This window comes from Scyliorhinus canicula, chromosome 15 (assembly GCF_902713615.1).
Source record: "Scyliorhinus canicula chromosome 15, sScyCan1.1, whole genome shotgun sequence".
Lineage (NCBI taxonomy): Eukaryota > Metazoa > Chordata > Chondrichthyes > Carcharhiniformes > Scyliorhinidae > Scyliorhinus > Scyliorhinus canicula.
Window position 1 is genome coordinate 41354154 of NC_052160.1, and position 23952 is coordinate 41378105.

Here is a 23952-nt window from a genome sequence, read left to right on the forward strand (position 1 = left end):
GACCGTGATTATTATTTGGTCCAGAAACTTCTGTCAAAATCCAAAAACACACAATAGCTGCTAATAGTTTCACCGCTACTGGGTTTCTAAACCACTGCTTAATTTGCATGATTAATTAACTTTTCACAAAAATGTCAAATATATAGCTGCTCAGATTTGAAGTTTAAAAAATGTAATTATATCGGGTGAATGTCTTTACATGTGAGATGTATTTGATGTCTCGATATTTATAATATTCTTAAAATATTAAACACTCAGGTTTTTCTCTGAGGTGGATCAGTTACCGGATGTGTGTGTCTCTCGGCCGGATTCCTGTGTGGAAAATCCAGGGGCTCCCCCTCAGCCAGGGTTAGCGCCCCTACAGCGGGCACAGTTTGCTGCGAGTCCCCGGGGAGGAGGGCGATTGGCCGGAGCTCTGAGATTATCCCAAAGTGAACACACTGTCCCGCTTTTGGTTTCTGAACTACGGGATTCAAGGAGCCGAGAGATTAATAAAGGAGCCCCAGCCGATTTCAAATTTGCACACAAATCAACCTGTCAAAGGCAAACACCCATTACAACTGAAGGTAATTCCAATTTGGGTAAATACTAACAACACAGCCATGCTGGCACTCCACACTCGGGCAAGGGAAGGGGGCGAGGGGCCGAAGGGCTGGGAGAGCGGGGATGAGGTTCATACTGAATCGAGGAGAGAGCTCTTTCTCTGGGTTGGGAATCAGTGAGAAATAAACCAAACCCAATGTAAAATTACCACAACGAGTGGCGAATCGGAGCAATTTCTTTACAGAGGCTTGTTCCAAATGTTTCAGATTGATACAGGACGATGGGGAGAGAGGGGCAATGGGATTAGTTTGGGATTGATACAGGGCGATGGGAGAGTGGGGCAGTGGGATTAGTTTGGGATTGATACAGGGCGATGGGGAGAGAGTGGGGCAGTGGGATAAATTTGGGATTAATACAGGGGGAGGGGGAGAGTGTGGGGCAGTGGGATTAGTTTGGGATTGATACAGGGGGAGGGGGGGAGTGTGGGGCAGTGGGATAAGTTGGGATTAATACAGGGCGATGGGGAGAGTGGGGCAGTGGGATTAGTTTGGGATTGATACAGGGCGAGGGGGAGAGTGTGGGGCAGTGGATAAGTTTGGGGATTGAAACAGGACGATGGAGAGTGTGGGGCAGTGGGATTAGTTTGGGATTGATACAGGGCGATGGAGAGAGTGTGGGGCAGTGGAATTGGTTTGGGATTGATACAGGGCGAGGGGCAGGGTGTGTAGGGCAGTGGGATTAGTTTGGGAATATCAATTAGGACTATGTGCTCAAATCTTTAAACACAAGCTCTATCCTGATGGTGAGGTAATTGTGCTACATTGAGCCACGACTGACTCATGAGGAGGTTACTGGCTGGAATGATTTCAGTGAAAGTATTTAAAGTGAAGCATTGGAACTGTGATAAAGTGCTGTCCGAGCTGATCTTTCTTTCTGTGCCCAGCAGGATGGTTTGTAAGAAGGTACAGCAATATTTCATCCGTGCTCTGCATCGGCTACAGAAAGGACCAGGTTACACCTACACTGAGCTCCTGGTTTGGTATTGTGAGAACACTAACACACACGGACCCAAGCGCATTGTAACTGAGGGGCCCAAGAAGCGGATGGTGTGGTTCATTCTGACTCTGGTGTTCACAGGGCTGGTGTGTTGGCAGTGGGGGATCCTGATCCAGAGCTACCTGGCCTGGGAAGTCAGTATGAACCTGCGGACTGGCTTCAGGGCAATGAACTTCCCTGCTGTCACCATCTGCAACACGAATCCTTTCAGGTAAAGCTGTGCCATTGACATATTTCACTTGAGGGATTTCCCCCTGCACCCACCCCTCCCTCCCTCATGAAAGGCTCAGAAATGTGGAGCTTTTCTGGCAGGGAGAGTCACCTGTCTGAAGGGGGCACAAGGAATTTCAAACTAGGCAGTTTCCTAATCCTGAAAGTCTTACACAGTGCATGGCTGATTTTGTGATTGGCGCTCCCACCAGAAGTACAAGATGGGAAGGCGCTAACCAGAGCAAGGCAAACAGTTTCCAGTGCCATCTCCCACCCGGTGTTCAGAGAGCTGATTTCAGCACACTGGCAGTGATTGGCTTTGCCAATGGGCTCAGTGGCCAGGGAGCGGAATTGGGCAAGATTACTGTTTCCTGATCATGATCCATCGACTCTCAATCCAAATGGATACCGGGTAACAACAGCATTGGGTCTTTTGGTGATCTCAAAGCTGTACCCACGATCACAGTCCAAACTGGCACTTGGGGTCAATTAGTAAAATGAAAGTCAGACCATTTGGGAGTGAAATCAGGAGACATTTCTTCACAATGCAATGGTAATGGAATTCAGAATTCTTGCCCCCAATAGGCTGCGGAGGCTGGAGGGCAATTGGAACTAACAAGACTGAGATGGATAGATTTTTGTTGAGTAAAAATATCAAAGATACAGCAGAGAGGAGGCCTTTTGGGCCATCACCATTGTGAGGACTCATTGGAAGAGTTATTTCATTCGTCCCACACACCTGCTCTTTCTCCACAGCCAGAATCTTGTACTTTTTCGCAGGATTATCCAATTTCCCATTGAGAGGTATCAGTGAATTTATTTCCGTCACACTTTCGGCAGTGCATTCCATCATTACAACCACCGCATCAAGAAATTCTCACCTTGTCCTTTTTTTTGTTGCAAACTATCTAAGGTCTGAGTCCTCTGGATACTGACATCCTGACAAGTTTCGCCTTATCTGCTCTATCAACATCCCTCCTCAGAAGCTGACACAGGGAAGTGAAGTTACAGTTCAGCCATCACATAATGGTATGGTGGAACTAGTAGGAGGGCTGACCAATCTCCAATAATTCTGAAGCTTTCTTGCTCTTTTCCCCAGCCAGAACTACTGCCTTCAGGAGAGAAAGATTACTGTTTCCTGATCATGATCCATCATGAAGCATTCGTGCTTCAACTGTACAAAACCCTGGTTAAACCACAACTGGACTACTGAGAGAAGTTCTGGCAACTGCACTTCAGGAAGGATATAGTGGCCTTGGAGGGGATGCAGCATGGACTTACTATTTCCACTGGTGGGGGTGGGGGGAGTCTAGAATTGGGGGACACTGGGAATTAATTTCAGGGAATTAGGACACATTTCATTTTTTTTCCAATTAAGGGGTAATTTAGCATGTCCAGTCCACCTAACCTGCACATCTTTGGGTTGTGGGGGTGAAACCCACCCAGACACGGGAAGAATGTGCAAACTCCACATGGACAGTGACCCAGGGCCGGGATTCGAACCCAGGTCCTCAGCGCCGTAGGCTGCAATGCTAACCACTGTGCCACGTGCCGCCCCAGGACACATTTCTACACAAAGGGTAGCAGATGTTTGGAACTCACTTCCACAAACAGCAATTGACACTTGATCGATTGTGAATTTTAAATATTAGATTGATAGATTTTTTGCTAACCAAAGATATTAATGGATTTGGAGCATAGTTGCTGTCATAGATCAGCCTTATTGTCATTGAATGGTGGAACTAGCTCGAGGGAATATGTGACTCACTGTTCCTTTCTTGGTCTCTTGGTTCTTTCACACAGTCTGTTCTCTGCTTCAGATACACACGATCCAAGCAGTTGCTGCAGCATTTAGACGAGTTTGCCAAACTTGCATTGGAACGTATTTACATTTACAACCAGAATGGAACAATTCCAGAGGACTTCCTGCAATCACAGACAAACTGGAGCAAGGTGGCATCCCTAGTGATCATCGAGAAGAGTGACCAGGGGGAGGAGACTGTGCTCCACGTCCTGGGATCTGATCAAAGTCAAACCCACTCATCAACATGGAACCGGCCACAGACAGGGACCTACAAGATGGCACTGCAACTGGTAAGAATTGGCAGTGCTCGTGTATGCATGTGGTTGTGTGCACACATGTTGGACTGCATTTGGGTGTGTTTTGCAGTGTTTCAAGCAGCATTGGTGTAGCCTTAAGTTAATATGTACAGTGTGTGTAGTTTGAGCACACATGTAATGTTTACAGTGTAGGCACAATGAATAAATTGTGAACGTTGAGTGTGATGCCTTCTTTCTGTTTTCCTCCTAGTGCAACCAAGACAGGTCAGGCTGTATGTACAGAAACTTCAGCACGGTGCTGGAGGCGGTGAGTGAGTGGTACTCCCTCCACTACATGAACATCCTGTCCAATACGCCTCGGTCACTTCGCAGGATGATGGGTGAACAGGGGGAGGATTTCATTCTGGCCTGTGTTTTCGGTGGGCAGCCCTGTAACCTTGAGTAAGTTTTAAAAAAAAATTTAAGAGTACCCAATTCTTTTATTCCAATTAAGGGGCAATTTAGCGTGGCCAATTCACCTTGTTGCCAATCGGCACCGGAGTCACCAATAATGTTGCTCTTTTTAATGAGTGGAATACTATCCCACCAATCGGCACCAATAATGTGGCCACATTAACTAGATATGGCAGTTATTAATGATAATATTGCTTTTAAGAGTCGCCAGGTATCAAATGATACCACCACAAGGCTTTACCGGATAGCGATCAAAGACCAAACAACCAGTTAGTCAGTTCAAGTTCAAAGATAGTTTATTTACACACAAGAATTACTTCGGCATACAACATAAACACTACAAGTTAAACTACATCTAACAACGACAATAACCTATACTTAACTTCAGGGCAATCGGCTCTTTGCAGATGAACAAGGTCTTTGTTCAGATCTTGAATGGCTGGGTAGAAGAAGTGGCTTTGTTTCTGCTGGGCTCATCCGTCTGGTAGGGATCGTTGGTCTTCAACTTGTCTTCTGGTCTTAATGCTGCACTTGGGTTGGCATAGGCCGGATCCAAGAGAGACCGATCACATGGCTGTGTCTCTTTTTATCCCTCTGGGATTTTGTGCTCTTTGGGGCGGTCCTTAGCTTTGGACCCAATAATTCGACAGGCTTCGATCACTGCCTTCGATTTTGATCAGTAAAGGGGCGGGTGCCTTGATGGCTGGGCGTGTCCTGAGCGGTCATTGACCGTGGCTGTTTGGGCTTTCTTAGCAAAGGGAGTGGTGCCGGTTAGTCTGCATCTGTATCGGTTACCTGAGTACAGTCCTTTTGTTCTGGGGAAATGGACCATTAGAATGCAAATGAGTGAGGGTTTCGATTGCGTCTAGCTATCTGGGTTGCAAATACACACACAAGCTCTGAGTGTGTCTGAGTCCTGGGTTGGCCATAATTCCCATGGTCCTTGGCAGGTGGCCATCTGAGATGGCTACAACCTACCCTGCACATCTTTTTGGGTTGTTGGTGTGAGACCCACGCAGATACGGGGAGAATGTGCAAACTCTACACAGACAGTGACCCGGGGCTGGGATTGAACACGGGTCCTTGGCGGCATGAGAGAGCAGTGCCAACCACTGCACCACCGTGCTGCTCTATAACCTTGAGTAAGTTGTTAGTTCTTCTCCTGCACTGGAAGGAAGCACCATTTCGAAGGGTCTTAAGTTGCAAAACCGCCACAGGTCTAATTGTTTTACCCAACTGGGGAGAGATCATCTTCCAAACAGTTTTGCACCACCTAACTGATGGGACCAGTTACACTGTGGCTGCAGTGTATACCCTCTGCAAGATCGACTGCAGTAACTCACCAAAGCTCCTTGGGCAGCAGCTCCCAAACCACAACCTCTACCACTGAGAAGGACAAGGGCAGCAGTTGCAAGGGAACATCATCACCTGAAAGTTCCCTCCAAACCACACATCATCCTGACTTGGAGCTATATTGCTGGCCCTTCACTGTCACTGGGTCAAAATCCTGGAACCCCTTTTCTAACAACACTGTTGGTGTACCTACACCACATGGACTGCTCACCACCACTTTCTCAAGGGCAATTAGGGTTGGATGATAAATGCTGGCCTTGCCAGTGATGTTCACATTCCAAGCATGAAAGAACAGGAATAAAGATGGGAGGTTCCCAAATCTTGGAGGAAGGTTAGTTCTGCTTGGTAATGAACCCAGATTCTGCCCTGTGGGTTTCCATTCCTTTAGGTACCGCTGTATGGCTAAGCCTAATACTTCATCCAAGTGCCTATAGTTGACATGTAACACTAGTCAAAGAGCTGGAACCCGTCCCTCATGGTTTGAAATCCATAATTCAATGGGGTAGAATTCTGTTGCGGCCTGAGCAGAGTGCAGAGAGGGAAGACTCCCCTCTAATTTAACCTCTTTAATTTTAGGGTATTGTGATGGTCCCACTGTTCTTTTAGACAACACAATGCAGACCAGAGTGTATCTGGCACCTGCTGTCAGCCAACACAATGCAGACCAGAGTGTATCTGGCACCTGCTGTCAGCCAACACAATGCAGACCAGAGTGTATCTGGCACCTGCTGTCAGCCAACACAATGCAGACCAGAGTGTATCTGGCACCTGCTGTCAGCCAACACAATGCAGACCAGAGTGTATCTGGCACCTGCTGTCAGCCAACACAATGCAGACCAGAGTGTATCTGGCACCTGCTGTCAGCCAACACAATGCAGACCAGAGTGTATCTGGCACCTGCTGTCAGCCAACACAATGCAGACCAGAGTGTATCTGGCACCTGCTGTCAGCCAACACAATGCAGACCAGAGTGTATCTGGCATCTGCTGTCAGCCAACACAATGCAGACCAGAGTGTATCTGGCATCTGCTTGCTCATTGAGCCAATGGGGTAATAAAAACAGCGTTGTCCAAAAACAAGAGGATGAGGATAAAATGCCTCTCTTGTCTTTCAGGAACTTCACACAGTTGATGCATCCAACCTATGGAAACTGTTACATCTTCAACTGGGGCTCTGAGACAGAGGCGCTGGTGACATCTAATCCTGGGGCAGAGTTTGGTACAGCTTGCTTTATATTCTTTATGCGAGTTAGCTATAGTTTCTTGAAACCAAAGTTTCACTTTAGTTGTATGAATGGAACAATCCCAAAATTCATGGTTTTTCAAAGTGTGGGTCACAACCCATGGGTGGGTCTGGGGCGGGTGTCAGAAGGGTCGCGGAGCGATGGTTTTCATACATAACCTGTGTGGGGCCCATTTTAAATGTGAAGACGTTTTAAAAGACAATGGCAGTTATTCAAATGTCACCATGTGTCACCATGGGAGAAAGCAGTAATTCTTAGTGCACGGCAATATCAGAAGGTCAATAAAAATAACTGGTCGGTAAGCAAGCAAATATGGGAACCTACCGATAGCACAGGCATATATGCCACCAGGTCGCCCGGCAACCTCTTGCAGTTCACAGGACGCACTGGTTGCGAGGTTTTTGGCAGCAGCCGTCCCCGAGGTGAACTTGCGCCATGGTCAACCCCACAGTGGGAGAGGGGGGTTAAGAGAGGGCCAGAAGCAGGGTCTCGCCGCCTGTTTGATCACTGGTTGCTGCAGAAAGTGATGAGATTATGGCAGAAACTTCATCCTAGAGATTTGACTCGAATTGCATTTTAAAAAATAGATTTGGAGTACCCAATTCATTTCTTCCAATTAAGGGGCAATTTAGCGTGGCCAATCCACCTACCCTGCACATCTTTGGGTTTGGGGGGGGGGGCGAAACCCACGCAGACACGAGGAGAATGTGAAAACTCCACACGGACAGTGACCCATAGCGGGGAACGAACCTGGGACCCCGGTGCCGTAAGGCAGCAGTGCTAACCACTGGGCCACCGTGCTGCCCTGAGAATAGTGCTTTTAAAAAACCATGAGCAATGTAAATGTAAATTGTAATGCGAGCAAGTTGTCTGCGTGGGTCTCACCCCCACAACCCAAAGATGTGCAGGGTAGGTGGATTGGCCACACTGAATTGCCCCTTAATTGGAACAAAATAATTGGCTACGCTAAATTTAGAAAAAAGGTGGGCAAGTTAATCCATCTGCCGGTCAATAAGACACTGGGCCCAATTCAGTGACTGCATTGTGCCCAGCGCGGATCCGGGCACAACGGGTGAATCGCACGAGAGCCTTAAATTAGGCTTCGTACTGGACCGATTGTGAGTCACCCGACTCATTGCGCCCAGCGCGATCTGGATCTCACCTTCACTGGGAAAGGTCCAGATCGGCATATTTAAATGAACCATTCGGCTCATTTAATTATCCGGACTCTGCATGTGCCCGGCGCCCGGAGATCACTGACCCTGCCTGTGACACCTTGCCAGGGTGCTGTTTAGCAATGGTTTCCCAGGCATAACGACACTGCAGGTGGTCTCACAGATCATTAAAGACCCTCGCGCACCTGAGCAACTTGGTACTGCCTGCCTGGCAGTGCTACTGGGCAACCTGGCAGTGCTAGTCTGACATCCTGGAAGTGGCAGTGGCACTGCCAGCGGTCGGGCTGCGGGGGGGGGGGGGGGGGGGGGGGGGGGGCTGCCCATTGGAGGGCGGTTAAGAGGAGGTTCTAGGGGCCTCGGGAAGGTTGCGGGGTGTGAAGGGGGGTCAAAAAGCTGGGGTGGAGGGGGGGGGGGGGGGGGGGGGGCTAAATGGGGGGTGGAGAGAAAGATTGAGGCCACTGTTGAGAGTGGCACCTCGATCTGCAAGAAGCCCAATTCAGCTCAGCTCACCGGCAGGAAATTGACTAAGTGCGGCCTCGGCAGGGAGAAACTCACTGAGGCCAAAAGAACCATCAAAGTGCCGGTGAATAGGGAGGTTGAATCTCAGCACTGCAGCCGCTGAGAAACACTCCGCCTAATGCGCCCTAAAGCAGGCTTTAATGCAGGTCTACAATTGTTGGCAGCCCTCCGGTATCCCTCATGAGTAACTATTCTTCATGTGTGACCCTGCACAATGAACCTTTATAGATAGGAGGACATCACAGGCATGTCTGATCCTGTCCTCACACAATGCTGACATAAATCCAATGCACCAGAGGCTACTGGATAGTGATTAAGAAGAGGAAAACTCAGGATAGACTGGGTAAGCGAACGTGACGTGGGTCCCAAAGATCAGCTGGTGTGAGTCCTAAAGGTTCGCCAGTTGGCAAAAATGGATCTTAATAATAATAATCTTTATTATTGTCACAAGTAGGCTTACATTAACACTGCAATGAAGTTACTGTGAAAATGGAAAAGAAGTTTCAAAAACACTGCCATAATTCACCAGTGGCAGCTCCAAGTCTTCAGTGTGTCTAATCTCACTTTGTGGGCTGGCTTCTCCGATTTCAAGGCTATATCCGGAGGAAATGTCTAGTTTTATGACTGGTGAGGGGATAGCAGCCATGCCACGTAAAACAAACTGCCTTCAAGAAATTAATGGCCGGAGAATTGCCGGGTCTGTGGCGCACACGCATGGCGACAGCCTGCAGCGGTCGCACCGTACAACATGGCACCGCTCTGGGCCACACCCCACCAGTCCCCCAGCCCTCGCTGAAGTCCCCCTGGCCACCGGCAAGGCTCTCCGCCCCCCCGACTGTGGCACCGCTGGACACAGTCTGTAGCCGCCACGCCGGGTTCAAGAAAACAAGTGAACCGCGCCATCGGGGACTCGGCCTATCAGGGGCGGAGTATCGGGGAAGTGCCTTCAGGTAATTCCTGAAGCCGTCTCAACAGCCCACGCCATACTCCCCGATGGCATTGTTTTGGAGAGGGCGGGGCATCTGGAAACAGGTGCCACCCCCGATTTGGTCATAAACAGGGATTCTCCGCCTGATCGCAATTACGATATTGGCATCATGAAACGGAGAATCCCGCCCCATATCTTTAAAATCTTCCATAGATTTCCCTGCACAACATTTTAGATATATTTTTCTAAATTTAGAGTACCCATTTTTTTTCCAATTAAGGGGCAATTTAGCAAGGCCAATCCACCTAACCTCCACATCTTGGGGTTGTGGGGGTGAGACCCATGCAGACATGGGGAAACATTTTGTATATTTGTGTATGCGCCAGTCTCCCTCCCTTTCACTCTACCTTTCTCTGTCCATCTCTTTTTCACTCTGTTTCTTTCTCTATTTATCCACCTCTCTGCTCTCTGGTTGTCCCTTTCCTCTATGTTTCTATCACCTTCTCTATTTCTCTCCATCTCTCTCAAATGCCAAATCAAGTGACACTGTTCAATTGAGAGACACAGGAAAAATCTACCATTCTTATTCAGTTTGGGCCACATCAACTTGTAACTGTCTCTGAAGTGGCCCAGCAACTAACTCAGTCCATCAAACATTGTGTTATGGGCCAGAGTTTAGAGAACCCCAAAGTGTATCATGGAGTTCACCTGACCCACAACTTTTAATAATTGTGGTATGGGGAGCACACGGCCCACTCTACAGGTGTGGTACAGCAGAAATGGAAAAGTATTTTTTAAAACAAAACAATGTTTATTCTATGAACTCAAGTTAACCTTTCTAAAACACACAGTGAACATCTTAGCAACCAGTAAATCAAATATACCCTCTAAAGAATACAACACTAAGTAATCTGTATGCTGTCCTTTTAACACCCAGAAGACTTAACAACCCTTTAAACAGAAGCACATCAGAGTTTATATTCACTACTGAAAACATTTATAATTCTGAATTCACCAATTGATCAAGAGATAGTCCTTCATGGCAGAGAGAACAACAGTACAACTGCTTTGTCTGACTTCAGCTGCAACACACTGAAAAACAAAACCAAAAAGACACACACCCAAGCTTTTCTCAAAGTGAAACTAAAAAGCAGAACCAGAGCTTAGCTCCACCCACACTCTGACATCACTGCAGTAACATGAGCAGCCAAACATTTCTTAAAGCGACATTCTCATGACAATTGGCACAGGGTAACTAGGGATGGGTAATAATTGCCGACCTTGTGAGTGACACCCATACCCTGAGACTGAATAAAAAGCATTTTTTACTCGGTGTCATAGCGATGAATGTCCTTCCATCTTCCTAGTGATACAGCCGAAAGGATCTGTCTTGAACTAATTGTTGGTCTTTGTGTGCAGGGCTGAAGCTGGTGCTGGATATCTCTCAGGAGGATTACAACCCCTTTCTCTCCATTGCAGCTGGAGTCAGGTTCATGCTACACCAGCAGAATAGCTACCCGTTCATCCAGGATCTGGGCCTATATGCCAGGCCTGGCACCGAGACCTCCATTGGCATATTTGTGGTAGGTGTAACAGTTGGCATTGCTTGACAAATTGTGGGAGCGAGGGGCAAGGGTCCCTCTCTTTCACTCTAGGAACTGAGTTGCAATACAAACCAGACACCTGTTGTAAGATGGAGGAGAGATGATCCTTGCTCCAGCTCTCAGCTGTTCCATTTTGGTTTATTGATAGGAGCATTGGTCCAGCTGATGACTGCCAAATCAGCAGAGGCCAAGATCTTCCTTAGCTTGTTTGACTCAGTGTCACAGTGGGTGGTGCTCTGTCTACCCTCTGAGCCATTGGATTTACCCATCATCCTTTACACTCTGTGCTGAAAGAGTGCACACCTCCCCAATCTGCACAGGTCCTCAATCACCACACAAAATCAGGATAAACATCTCGCGGTGATCGGACATGCACCAATATACAACTCCTTTGATCCCAGCAGCGCCATAGGCATTAATGACCCATCATAGCCTCCTCTCCTTAGATATCAAACCCAGCCAGGAGCCAAGAATGGATTCATCATACCCATCACACTCCTCATAATTGACCTAATATGATTTGTAATATGATCAGGACACAGGCCATTGTGCCCACATTTTGCAGTCTCCTGTAGGAAAAAAGACAGCAACAATATTCAACAACATGATTAACAGTGAATAACAACCAAGATAACAGAACCGCAGGGCAAACTGCAGGATAAAGACATCTTTCATGTTGCACGAGAAGAGAAAGGTTAGGGCAGCATGGTAGCATGGGGGTTAGCATAAATGCTTCACAGCTCCAGGGTCCCAGGTTCGATTCCCGGCTGGGTCACTGTCTGTGCGGAGTCTGCACGTCCTCCCCGTGTGTGCGTGGGTTTCCTCCGGGTGCTCCGGTTTCCTCCCACAGTCCAAAGATGTGCGGGTTAGGTGGATTGGCCATGCTAAATTGCCCGTAGTGTCCTAAAAAGTAAGGTTAAGGGGGGGGGTTGTTGGGTTACGGGCATAGGGTGGATACGTGGGTTTGAGTCGGGTGATCATTGCTCGGCACAACATTGAGGGCCGAAGGGCCTGTTCTGTGCTGTACTGTTCTAAGTTAAGGCACGATCAACGAACACTCTTCAGGGTGTCTCAAGGATTCCAATGATCATTTCACAGAACACCATCACTCCTGCCATGCCGTCTCACTGATGCCCAGACGGTCCACAGCTTAGGGCCCTGGCTAGGGGGGTGACTTCGGCCACCTCCAACCTCTCATTACAAGCATTGAGAACCAGATAGTACAGGAGCAGTGATGGCCCAGCCCACTCCTGCCTCAAAGACAAATTTGACACACCAGCCTCCAAATCCAGAGTACCAAAGCATGGCAGGCAATTTTCGAACTAGCCTTCCACCTCTCGCCAGGGGCCAGGCTCGGGGGCACACCCTCTCCAGTCCCATTCCCCTGAACCCGTCAGGACAGGTGACACATCATGCAGCAGGAAGTCGACAACACAAAGGTGGACCCTAATCCTAAGGAAAGTGCCCTTTCTATAACCAGAACCTTCTCGTGTGCCTCCAGTCCCCTTTTAACAATACCCCGTGATTCTTCACAGTGAGCTCTGATGACCTGCACCGTCGAGTCGAGAGGTTCAGCCAAAACAGCATTTTTAATGGCAGCCAACATCCAGCTGCACACAACACCACCCAGGCGAGAGCCCGCTCAGCAGTTACTGTGCCACTGGAAACTGGGCCCCACCCCGGCTCACCATGAACAAACAAGGGTGTTAACTTTTCATCTCGGTTTTTCCTCGCTAAAAAAAATCAGGGACTTCCAGGGACATAGCACAAGCCATGTAGCCCCCCCAAAAAGGCAATTATGAAATGTGCATCGGGATGAAATAATAGATTAAAAGATGAGCAGAGCTCACAAAAATGAGCCAACCACCCCCCCCCCCCCCCCCCCCCCCCCCCCCCCCACGCTCACATTGCATGACCCCCCTGCTCCAAAAGCACTCTATGAAAAGAGCAGGGGAGTTCTTGATGGTGTCCTGGTTAATATTTATCCCTCCCCAAACATCACCAAAACAGATGACCTGCTCATTATCACATTTCTGTTTCTGGTGTTATCCTGTGCGTAAAGTGGCTGTTCGTTTTCCTACATTACAACAGCAACTAAATTCAAAGGCACTTCATTGACTGAAAAGAGCTGCAGGATATCCTGCGGTTATGAATGAACTGTGTTATTTAAATGCATATTTATCATTCTTAAGTGCTCATGTCTTCTGTCTCCGGCCAGGATGAAATAGTGCGCCTGGGCGGTTCCTACAGTCACTGTACATTTGATGGTTCAGATGTGGATGTGAAGATTCTCTACAATACCACCTACACAATGCAGGTACTTTAGTCCTTAATCAGACATGTTCCTGTCTCTTTTTCCATGTTTTCCTCTCCCTTCATAGGAACATAGGCCTTGGGAGCAGGTGTAGGGCATTCAGCCCTTTGAGCATTTTCTGCCATTCAATCAGATCATGGCTGATCTGGCTGTGGTCTCAATTCCACTTTCCTGTCAGCCTCCTATAACTCTTGACTCCCTTGTCTATCTGCTTGAATATGTTCAATGACCTGGCCTCCACTTCTTTCTGGACAAGAGAATTATATTAACCACCTTTCGAGAGAAAATGTTTCTCCTCATCTTTGTCTTAAAATTTGAGTTCTCCCTCGGTGTACCCAAACAGGCGCCGGAATGTGGCGACTAGGGGCTTTTAACAATAACTTCATTGCAGTGTTAATGTCAGCCTACTTGTGACAATAAAGATTATTATTATATTCTAAAGGGGAGACCTTTTATTCTTAGACTGTGTCCCCTAGTTCTAGTCTCCCTGACAAGAGGAAACATCCTTCCGCTTTCTATCATGTCAAGTTCCCTCAGGTATGTTTAAATATTATCACCTCTCATGTTTCAAACTCCAATGAGCATAGGCTCAACCTGTTCAACATTTCTTTATATGAAAAGGTCCTCATCCCAGGAATCAGTCGATTGAACCTTCTCTGTACTGCTTCTAATGCAATTATGTCTCTTTTCAAGTCAGGAACCCCAAACTGTACAGTGCTCCAAATGTGGTCTTACCAAGACTCGGTCCAGTTGCAGTAAAACTTCCCTAATGTTGTATTCCTTTCCCTTGCAATAAACAACAACATTCCATTTGCTTTCCTAGTCATTTGCTGTATCTGCATACTACCTTTCTGTGATTCCTGTACCAGGACACACACATCCATTTACCCCACCGAGTTCTGCAATCTCTCCCAATTTAAATAATATACTTCTTTTTCATTCTTCCTGTCAAAAGTTCACATTTTGTCACATTGTAGGCTATGTACCTAAGTTTTTCCTACTTGGGGCAGCGCAGCGGCACAATGGGTAGCACTGCTGTCTCACGGCGCCACGGTCCCAGGTTCAATCCCGGCCCTGGATCACTGTCAGTGTGGAGTTTGCACATTCTCCCTGTGCTTGCGTGGGTCTCACCCCCACAACCCAAAGATGTGCAGGATAGGTAGATTGGCCACAATTGCCCCTTAATTGGAAAAATGAATTGGTACTCTAAATTTAAAAAAAACGTTTTTCCCACTCAGTCTATCGGGCAGCATAATCAAAGATCCCTCCCACCCGAGTTATTCTCTCTTCCAGTCTGCTCCATTGGGCAGGAGATAAAAAAAAGTCCGAGAACACACACTAAGAGGTTGAAAAACAGCTTCTTCCCTGCTGTTACCAGACTCCTGAATGACCCTCTTATGGACTGAACCAATCTCTCCACACATCGTCTCTACTGAGTAGCACTACACTCCGTGTGCTTCATCTGATGGCTGTGTCTATGTCTTTACATAGGATAAAAGCAATTACTGCGGATGCTGGAATCTGAAACCAAAGAGAAAATGCTGGAAAATCTCAGCAGGTCCGGCAGCATCTGTAGGGAGGGAAAAGAGCTAACGTTCCGGGTCCAGATGAACCTTTGTCAAAGCTCGGTGGCTTTGACAAAGGGTCATCTAGACTCGAAACCGGCGCATGCGTCGGTTGGCGCTTCGCCACTGCGCATGCGTGGGTTGGCGCCGCCCCCAGTCCGCGCCAGGATGTAAGGCTGGAGCGGCGTGAACCGCTCTAGCGCCGTGCACCGCTCTAGCGCCGTGCTGGACCCCTGTGGGGCCAGAATCTCTACTGCCCGCACCCGTTTCGTGCCGTCGTGAAACGCGACGGCGTTCACACTTAGTCCCGCAATCGGTGAATCGCATCCCCTAACTTTTCTGGTCACGAAGGGCAATTTATCATGCACGTCTTTGGACTGTGTGAGGAAACAGGAGCACCCGGAGGAAACCCATGCAGACACGGGGAGAACGTGCAGACTCTGCACAGACAGTGACCCGGCAGGGAATCGAACCTGGGACCCTGGCGCAGTGAAGCCACAGTGCTAATCAGTTGTGCTACCGTGCTGTCCTTTTAGCGTGGCCAATCCACCTAACCGGCACATCTTTGGGTTGTGGGGGCGAAACCCACACAGACATGGGGAGAATGTGCAAACTCCACATGGACAGTGACCCCGGGCCGGGATTCGAACCCGGGTCCTCAGAGCTGCAGTCCCAGTGCTATCCACTGCGCCACATGCCGCCCTGATACTAAATCAAATCTAATAAATCCAATCCCTTTGTACACTCTTTATCTTGTCAATTTACAGGTACTTTCTTTCTTCTTTTTGAAAAATATTTTATTGAGAGATTTATATTATAAATGTTAACAGAATAAACAACCACACACCAAAAGAAAGAAAACCCTAGCTAACATGGCTTACATAAATAACATTCCAACAACAATTCCCCACCAACCTGTCCCCACCTTACCCAGCTCCCCATGCCTCCCCTTTTTAACCCAGCATGGTAGCATAGTGGTTAGCACAATTGCTTCACAGCTCCAGGGTCTCAGGTTCGATTCCGGCTTGGGTCACTGTCTGTGCGGAGTCTGCACATCTTCCCCGTGTGTACGTGGGTTTCCTCCGGGTGCTCCGGTTTCCTCCCACAGTCCAAAGATGTGCAGGTTAGGTGGATTGGCCATGATAAATTGCCCTTAGTGTCCAAAATTGCCGTTAGTGTTGGGTGGGGTTACTGGTTTATGGGGATAGGGTGGAGGTGTTGACCTTGCGTAGGGTGCTCTTTCCAAGAGCCGGTGCAGACTAGATGGGCTGAATGGCCTCCTTCTGCACTGTCAATTCTTTTTTTTTTAAATTTAGATTAGCCAATTATTTTTTCCAATTAAGGGGCAATTTAGCGTGGCCAATCCACCTACTCTGCACATTTTTGAGTTGTGGGGGCGAAACCCACGCAGACACGGGGAGAATGTGCAAACTCCACACGGACAGTGACCCAGAGCCGGGATCGAACCTGGGACCTCAGCGCCGTGAGGCGGTTGTGCTAACCACTAGGCCATCGTGCTGCCCTGCACTGTCAATTCTATGATAATCTATGATAATCCCGCCCTCCCCCACTGACAGCTTAGTCCTTTTCAAAGAAGCCGATAAACGGCTTACCCTGATGTCATCAACAAATTTATCTCCCCTCCATTTGGTCCCTGGTGATCTTGTGGTGTCCCTACCTCTGAGCCAGAAGCTCCAGGTTCGAGTCCCACCCCTGGACTTGGTGGCTAAGGAAGGTGAGTTCATATCGTGGGCAACAGGTTGAGTGTTAACCTGCACAATCCTTCCAACATGCTAATGGCAGGCAGTAAAATTGGGACAGACTCCTGGTCAACCATGCTTGATGCAGAGTGGAGTCTCTAAAATAATAAGTCTCTGGGGCCAGACGAGAGACCTGTTCCAGGAAAAAGCTTGCGAGGGAATAGATGAAAATCTGCCTTCTGCACCAAAAAACATGTGGTCCCTTCAGCCAAGTCAGCACTGATCTCCATTAGATGTTGTTAGCGTATCTTCACACCCATATACTGTTTTTGTACCCTTTGGGGAACAGTGGGGGAAATGGTGGTGGAAGGATTTCCGAGTGGATTATCAGCCCAGTGAACCCTATTGAATGCCTCTTCCGTGGCCAACAAGTCCTGGCGTTGGACTTGAACCCGGAGCTTCTGGTCCAGTGGTAGGGGTGCTAGCACAAGGCTTCCTATTTCACTAGTTACAGCCTGCCTGACCCCCAAAAATGCATTTGTTGCTACACTCTGCTTCTTGTTAGCTAACCAATCCTTTATCCATGCTAATATGTTGCCCCCTACCATGTTCTCTTAGCTTGTGGAATAACTTTTGATGTAACATCTTATCAAGTGCCTTTTGGAAATCCAAGTACACCACATCTATAGGTTCTCTTTATCCACCTTGTTTGTTACTTCCTCAAAAATCTCTAAATAAAGAGCAGCACGGTGGGGCAGTGGGTTAGCCCTGTTGCCTCATGGCGCCGAGGTCCCAGGTTCGATCCCAGCTCTGGGTCACTGTCCGTGTGGAGTTTGCACATTCTCCCCGTGTTTGCGTGGGTTTCGCCCCCACAACCCAAAGATGTGCAGGGTAGGTGGATTGCCCCTTAATTGGAATAAAGGAATTGGGTACTCTAAATTTATATATATATATATATATAAAAAAATCTCTAAATAAATTAGTTAAACACAATTTCCCTTTTGCAAAACCTAGCCTCATTCACAACCGGATTTCCACTTTGAGGTTAGTTTTTCTGGATGGGAGTTCCATAAGCACTGGCTTTAACTGAGGCAAGGATCCCAGACTCAGGTTCTCAATGGGGTATAGGTTCCACAGGTACTGGCTCCCAATGGGTATGGGCTCCATGGGACTGATTCTCACTGGAAGGGGTGTGGTCTAATTGAGATCCTGAAGGTGAATAGGAAGGGGTTTGGTTCATTGGGATTAAGATTGTGCATATTCATTGGCAGGTCAGTAAATTGTAGTAAATTTACTTTGCCTGGAAATGAAGCCCCCATGAGTTTCTCTAATGTTCTGGTTGTATTTTATCCTCAGACCTGTCTGCGTTCCTGTCTCCAGAATCACATGGTGAAGTTTTGTGGGTGTGGACATCACAACTATCCTCTACCAGAGGGAGCATATTACTGTAACAACAAGGACAATCCGAACTGGGGTAAATCTGTGACTTAAACTGACAGGATCCTGTGCAACATTCCCTCTAAGCTGTGTGGATGGGTAACCACATAGCAATCGGGAACTTGCCAGGCAGGGAAACAGGCAGGCTGCATACAAACAATGCTCTCATTAAGAAGCATGCACACGCAGTCATGTCAATATTAAAGGGAATGCATGGTGCCACAACGCACAGCAAACAAAAATTAGAAGAAACATTGGTTCCATCTCTGAACATTGAGTGTCTTAAATGACAGGATCCTGTAATTGAATATAGAGAGTGAATTAAACCAACTGGGACCATCTCCGAATATTGAGACTGTGTTGAACCTGAAGGATCTCATTTCTGAATGCAGAGTATATTAAACAGATGTAGAATCATAGAATCGCTACAGTGCAGGAGGAGGCCATTAGGCCCATCGGGTCTGTGCTCACCCTCTGAAAGAGCACCTACCCACGACTACTCCCCCACCCTATCCCCATAACCCCACCTAACCTTTGGACACTAAGAGGCATTTTAGCGTGGCCAATCCACCCATCCCACACATCCTTGGGCCGTGGGAGGAAACCGGAGCACCCGGAGGAAACCCACATGCACTGAATATTGAGAGTGAATTAATCTGGTTTCAATGCTGGCTCTTGTAAGTAAGAACTTGAGAAACGTGAGCAGGTGTAGGCTATTTTTTCTTCCAAGCCTTCTTCATTATTCACTAAAATCATGAATGATCTCTTCAAATCCACCTTGTTACAATATCCCCATATTCCTTGATTTTATCAGTATCCAAAAACTTAATGTCCTCCGTCTTGAATAGACTTACTGATGAGCATGAACAGCTCCTTTGGGGAGAGAATTCCTAAGATTCACAACCTTTGAGTAGACAATGTCTCTCCATCTCAGTGCTAAGTGGCTGACACCTTACTCTGAGACTGTGATTCCCTAGTTCCAGACTCCCCATCCAGGGGAAAAATCCTCCTGGTATCTATCCGGTCAAGGAATTTTCAGTTTCAATTAGATCACCTCTTATTTTTCAAAATGCTAGTGAATTTATAGGTCGAGTTTACTCAATCTCTCATCGTAGAAAAATCTCTTTGTTGTTAGAATCAGTCTAGTGAAACTTTGTTGTACTCCTTTAAGGCAAATATATCCTTCTTTAAGTAAGGAGACCAAAACTCTACACATTCTCCAGATGTTCTCACTGTATCAATATAATTGAAGTAAGACTCATTTACTCTTGTATTCTAATCACTTTGTATTTACTTACTATTAATTACTTACTATTTGCTTTCCTAATTGCTTGCTGAACCTGCAATTTAACTTTCTGTGGTTCATTCACAAGGACGCCCAATTCCCTTTGATACCAACATTTTCCACTCTCTCACCATTTAAAAAAGATATTCCACTTTTCTATTTTTCCTTCCAATGTAGGTAACTTCACATTTCCCCAGATTATATTCCATCTGCCATCTTATTGTCCGCTTACTTAAACTGCCTATATCCTATTGCGGCTACTTTCCCACCTAACTATATATCAGAAAACTTGGGTACATTAACTTGGTTCCCTCATCTAAGTCATTGATGTAGACTGTAACAAGCTGAGCCCATACTCATACTTACGGTATCCAACTCATTACAGCCTGCCAACCCAAAATTGTTCCATTTATTTCTACTCTGTTTTTTGTTCATGTCGATAAGATGTTAATATTGCAATACTGAAAAATGATTTCACATATGAATGGATCACTAAAAGGAACATAAGCGCAGCATTAGGACTGGTAGTGTACAGTGGGAGAAAAGGAGATTTTTCCGTTCTTAGATTAGCAAACTCATTCCCAGAAGGGAAATTAGATAAACACTGAAGGGAGGGAAATATAACGTGTTAACAAGTCAGGGAGTTGGGACTAGAGTGAGTTGCAGAGCTCGAGCTGAATGGCCTGTTCCTGTGCTGTGTATCTAATGTCCACTGTTCTTTCTCCACTAGGTTACTGCTACTACCACCTGAAGCAGCAGATAGAAGCAGAGCATTCAGAGTGCCTGGAGAGCTGCAAGCAGCCCTGCAAGTGAGTATTCTTACTGCTCAATTTTCAAACATATGGTCCAGGGAAGCCATTAGGGCCCTTCCCTCACCCCCTAACCCCACCCCGGCCTCCTCAATTTGTCTCTTTTGTCTCCACTCCTGGAGGACATTCAAGGTACTGAGGTACTCTCTTGTCCTTGATCAGGAACTGCAAGATCCTGCATGCGCAGCAGCCCAATTGTTCAGTTCAACCCCATGATAAAAATTGCCGAATTGAATCGTTTTTCTTTGTGGTAGGGTGGAGGGTACCTCTGCCAAACCTCCAAAGGGCATCCAACTGGCATCACTTCTCCCACACACACCCCCACCAACCCACAATCGGTGCACATGATGCCTCTCAAAAAATGTGACGCATATGAGATTTTGTGGGAAAGGTGGGGGCTCAGAATCAGGGTCACCAGTATATCAGGATTCCTATATCTCCCAAACTCATGCACAAGCTCAAAGGCTTTAGGACCCTTATTGCGCAAGCACACTGATTAATCTTTAATTGTCCCATTGTGTACCATCTACAAGATGCATTGCAGGAACTCACCAAGGCTTCTTAGGTAGCACCTTCCAAACCCACAAACTCAACTATCCAGAAGGACAAGGACAACAGATACTGTACCACCACCACCTGGAAGTTCCCAACCAGGCCACACACCATCCTGACTTGGAAATATATCACCGTTCTTTCCCTGTTGCTAGGTCAAAATCCAGGAACTCCCTCTCTAACAGCACTGTTGGTGTACCTACACTACATGGACTGCAGTGGTTAAAGAAGGCAGTCATCACCATCTTCTCATGGGCAACTAGGGATGGTCAACAAATGTTTACCTCGGCAGTGACACCCACATCCCGAGAATGAATTTAAAAAAGACCATTATAAGCAGCACAGAGCTCAGAATGGTGAACGCACCATTTGTACTGAGTGACACACAACAGCAAGGATCCAGCTTCTATCTATAGTTTGTGTTGCACCAATCTCATCTATGTTGTGTAGTGTTGGTCTCCTCATTTAAGGAAGGATGTAAATGCATTGGAAGCTTCTACTTTTCCGTGATCGCTCACTAAGTATGATTGTCAACCTAAGAAACTGTGGGCGCAATTCTCCCAAAGGGAGACAAACAGCCGATGCCGGAGTGAAACCCGGAGTGTTTCACTCCGGCGTCGGAGGCCGCCCCTCGCCCCCTATTCTCCCCCCCCCCCCCCCCCGGCGTCGGAGGCCGCCCCTCGCCCCCTATTCTCTCCCCCCCCCCCCCCCCAGGGGATAGGAGCGGCGGCGCGTGAATCTCGGGCGCCGGGCCTTGATACTTGTGTCAAAGCGGCGCCTAAGTGACGTCAGCCGTGCATGCGCAGGTTGGCCGGCGCCAACCCGCGCATGATCGGTTGCTGTCTTCCCCTCTGCTGCCCCGCAAGACATGGCGGCTTGATCTTGCGGGGTGGCGGAGGGAAAAGAGTGCGTCTTTTAGAGACGCCGGCCCAACGATCGGTGGGCACCGATCGCGGGCCAGACACCTCCTGAGCACGCCCGTGGTGCTCGATCCTCCCTCCGCCCCCACAGGCCCCACATGCAGCTGTCGTGCGATGTTCACGCCGACAGCGACCAGGTCATTTTGGGGGGGGTGGGAGAATCGCAGGGGGTGTCAGGGCAGTGTGGCGTGATTCGCCTGGCCCTCCCGCGATTCTCCCACCCAGCATGGGGGTCGGAGAATTGCGCCTGTGTTACTGGACGTGGGTTCTGTGGATCAGGAATGGGCAGGTTGTCTTTTGAGAAAGGTTGGACATGATAGGCTTGTATCTGCTGGAGTTCAGAAGAGTAAGAGGCAAATTGATTGAAACATAAGATCCTGAGGGTCTAGAGAAGGCGGATGTGGGGATGATGTTTCCTCTTGTGGGAGAATCTCGAACTAGAGGGTCATTGTTTAAAAATAAGTGGTTGTCCATTTTAAGACTGAGATAAGGAGAAACGTTTTCTCTCTGAAAAGGCGGTGGAAGCAGAATCTTTGAATATTTTTGCTGCAGTGTAAAGTGGGTGAAAGGCTATTGGGGTTATGTGGGAAATAGGAGTTGAGGTCACAATCAGCCATGATCTTATTGAAGAGCCGAGTGGCTATTCCTGTTTCTAATTCATATGTTCGTATGTAAGTAAATTGGCTGCAAAGCGATGGGAATGAGGCCCAACAGCCCTAGCAATGGGAAACAGGGTCCGGTGTCATAGAGAATACATGGTGAAATGAAGGGCAATTGGAGGGTACGGAAAGCAAGGCAATAGATCATCTTGTAAATCAGAAGGATTATGAAGTTATTGTGTTTTGGGATGTTACTATACGTTTAATGAACACAAATGGAAGAGAGGAGAAGGGAAAATAAGAAGGAATAAAGACAGATAAATCAGAAAAGTGAGTGAGAAAAGATGAATGAAAGACGAGAAAATGAGAGAAGGGGGGGAGAGATTGAGTTGAAGGGATGACCGAGAAAGGAATTGAGGAGAAATGAGACAGGTGGATAATGGGGACGAGTAAGAAAGAATGAGAGATGCTATGACAAAGAGACTAAGAGGGTGACTGAGAGATAAAGTCAGATGGGATTTGTTGGAAGTAACTCACTCAAGCATCTTGTTTTCTTACAGTGAGACCGAGTACAGACTGACCATATCCATGGCAGATTGGCCATCCGAATCCTCCGAGGTAGGTCTGAACTTCCAGTACAAATGGAATAATATTTACCCATTCCCTCAGTGGCTGAGATGGAAACGGCACTTGTGGTAATGAGATATTCAAAACAGGAGCATCACAGAAAACAGTTTCCTTCCCTGCACTCCCCCCCCCCCCCCCCCCATACACACACACTTCTCACTGTGTGCTGATACCAGCTGGGGTGGGGTCTATAAGTGATCATTGGCCTCATTGTCCTCGGGCGTGGGAGAGGACTGAAATCAACCAGGTTTCCTGTTCTCGACAGTTGCTCGGAAGAGCTGCTGTGGCTTGTCTGTGATGCCGACACCCAATAGCCAGGCTCATACATGGTCACTTGGGGAAGGGACAGTGTAAATGAGACTAACAGATCTACGCACATTGGGGATGGAAGACAGGGAAGGTAGTCAATGTATCTTGGCAATTTCACATCAACTAGGAAAACGAAGGGCAGCACGCTGGCGCAGTGGGTTAGCCCTGCTGCCTCACGGCCCCAAGGTCCCAGGTTCGATCCCGGCTCTGGGTCACTGCCCGTGTGGAGTTTGCACATTCTCCCCGTGTTTGCTTAGGTTTCGCCCCACAACCCAAAGATGTGCAGGGTAGGTGGATTAGCCACACTAAATTGGCCCTGAGTTGGAAAAAATTAATTGGGTACTCTAAATTTATTTATTTTTAAACTAGGAAAACGATTCTAAATTCGATTTTAAATTATGACTGAGAATGAGAGGAGACGTCTGGAGAAATTTATTTTTCCAGGAGGTGCATGGACCGCTTTGCCACAGAGAATGGTTGGAGCACAGGCAGAGACATTGGAGCCTCAAGGGAAAATATTTCAATCAGAGTAAGCTTAGGGCTATGGGGTGAGAAACAGTAGGCGTAAATTTGGATTAATACAGGGCTATGGGGACAGAGCAGGGCATAGGGATTAGTATTCATTGATACAGGGCTACGGGGAGAGAGTGGGATCTAAGAATCAATGTTAGATTGGTGCAACAAAGATCT

At 47.5% G+C, this 23952-nt stretch overlaps 1 protein-coding gene across 1 annotated transcript in view; it reads left to right on the forward strand.

The window, feature by feature from the left end:
* Positions 1-1490: 1490 nt before the first annotated feature.
* Positions 1491-23952, forward strand: part of LOC119978761 (amiloride-sensitive sodium channel subunit beta-like) — a 28643-nt gene continuing 6181 nt past the window's right edge. Inside the window, exons 1-9 of the mRNA XM_038820618.1 lie at positions 1491-1810; positions 3630-3903; positions 4121-4311; positions 6791-6894; positions 10961-11124; positions 13364-13462; positions 18081-18198; positions 20177-20255; positions 22887-22944. Of these exons, the coding sequence (XP_038676546.1) occupies positions 1491-1810; positions 3630-3903; positions 4121-4311; positions 6791-6894; positions 10961-11124; positions 13364-13462; positions 18081-18198; positions 20177-20255; positions 22887-22944 (1407 nt within the window). The remainder of the gene's footprint in view (positions 1811-3629; positions 3904-4120; positions 4312-6790; positions 6895-10960; positions 11125-13363; positions 13463-18080; positions 18199-20176; positions 20256-22886; positions 22945-23952) is intronic.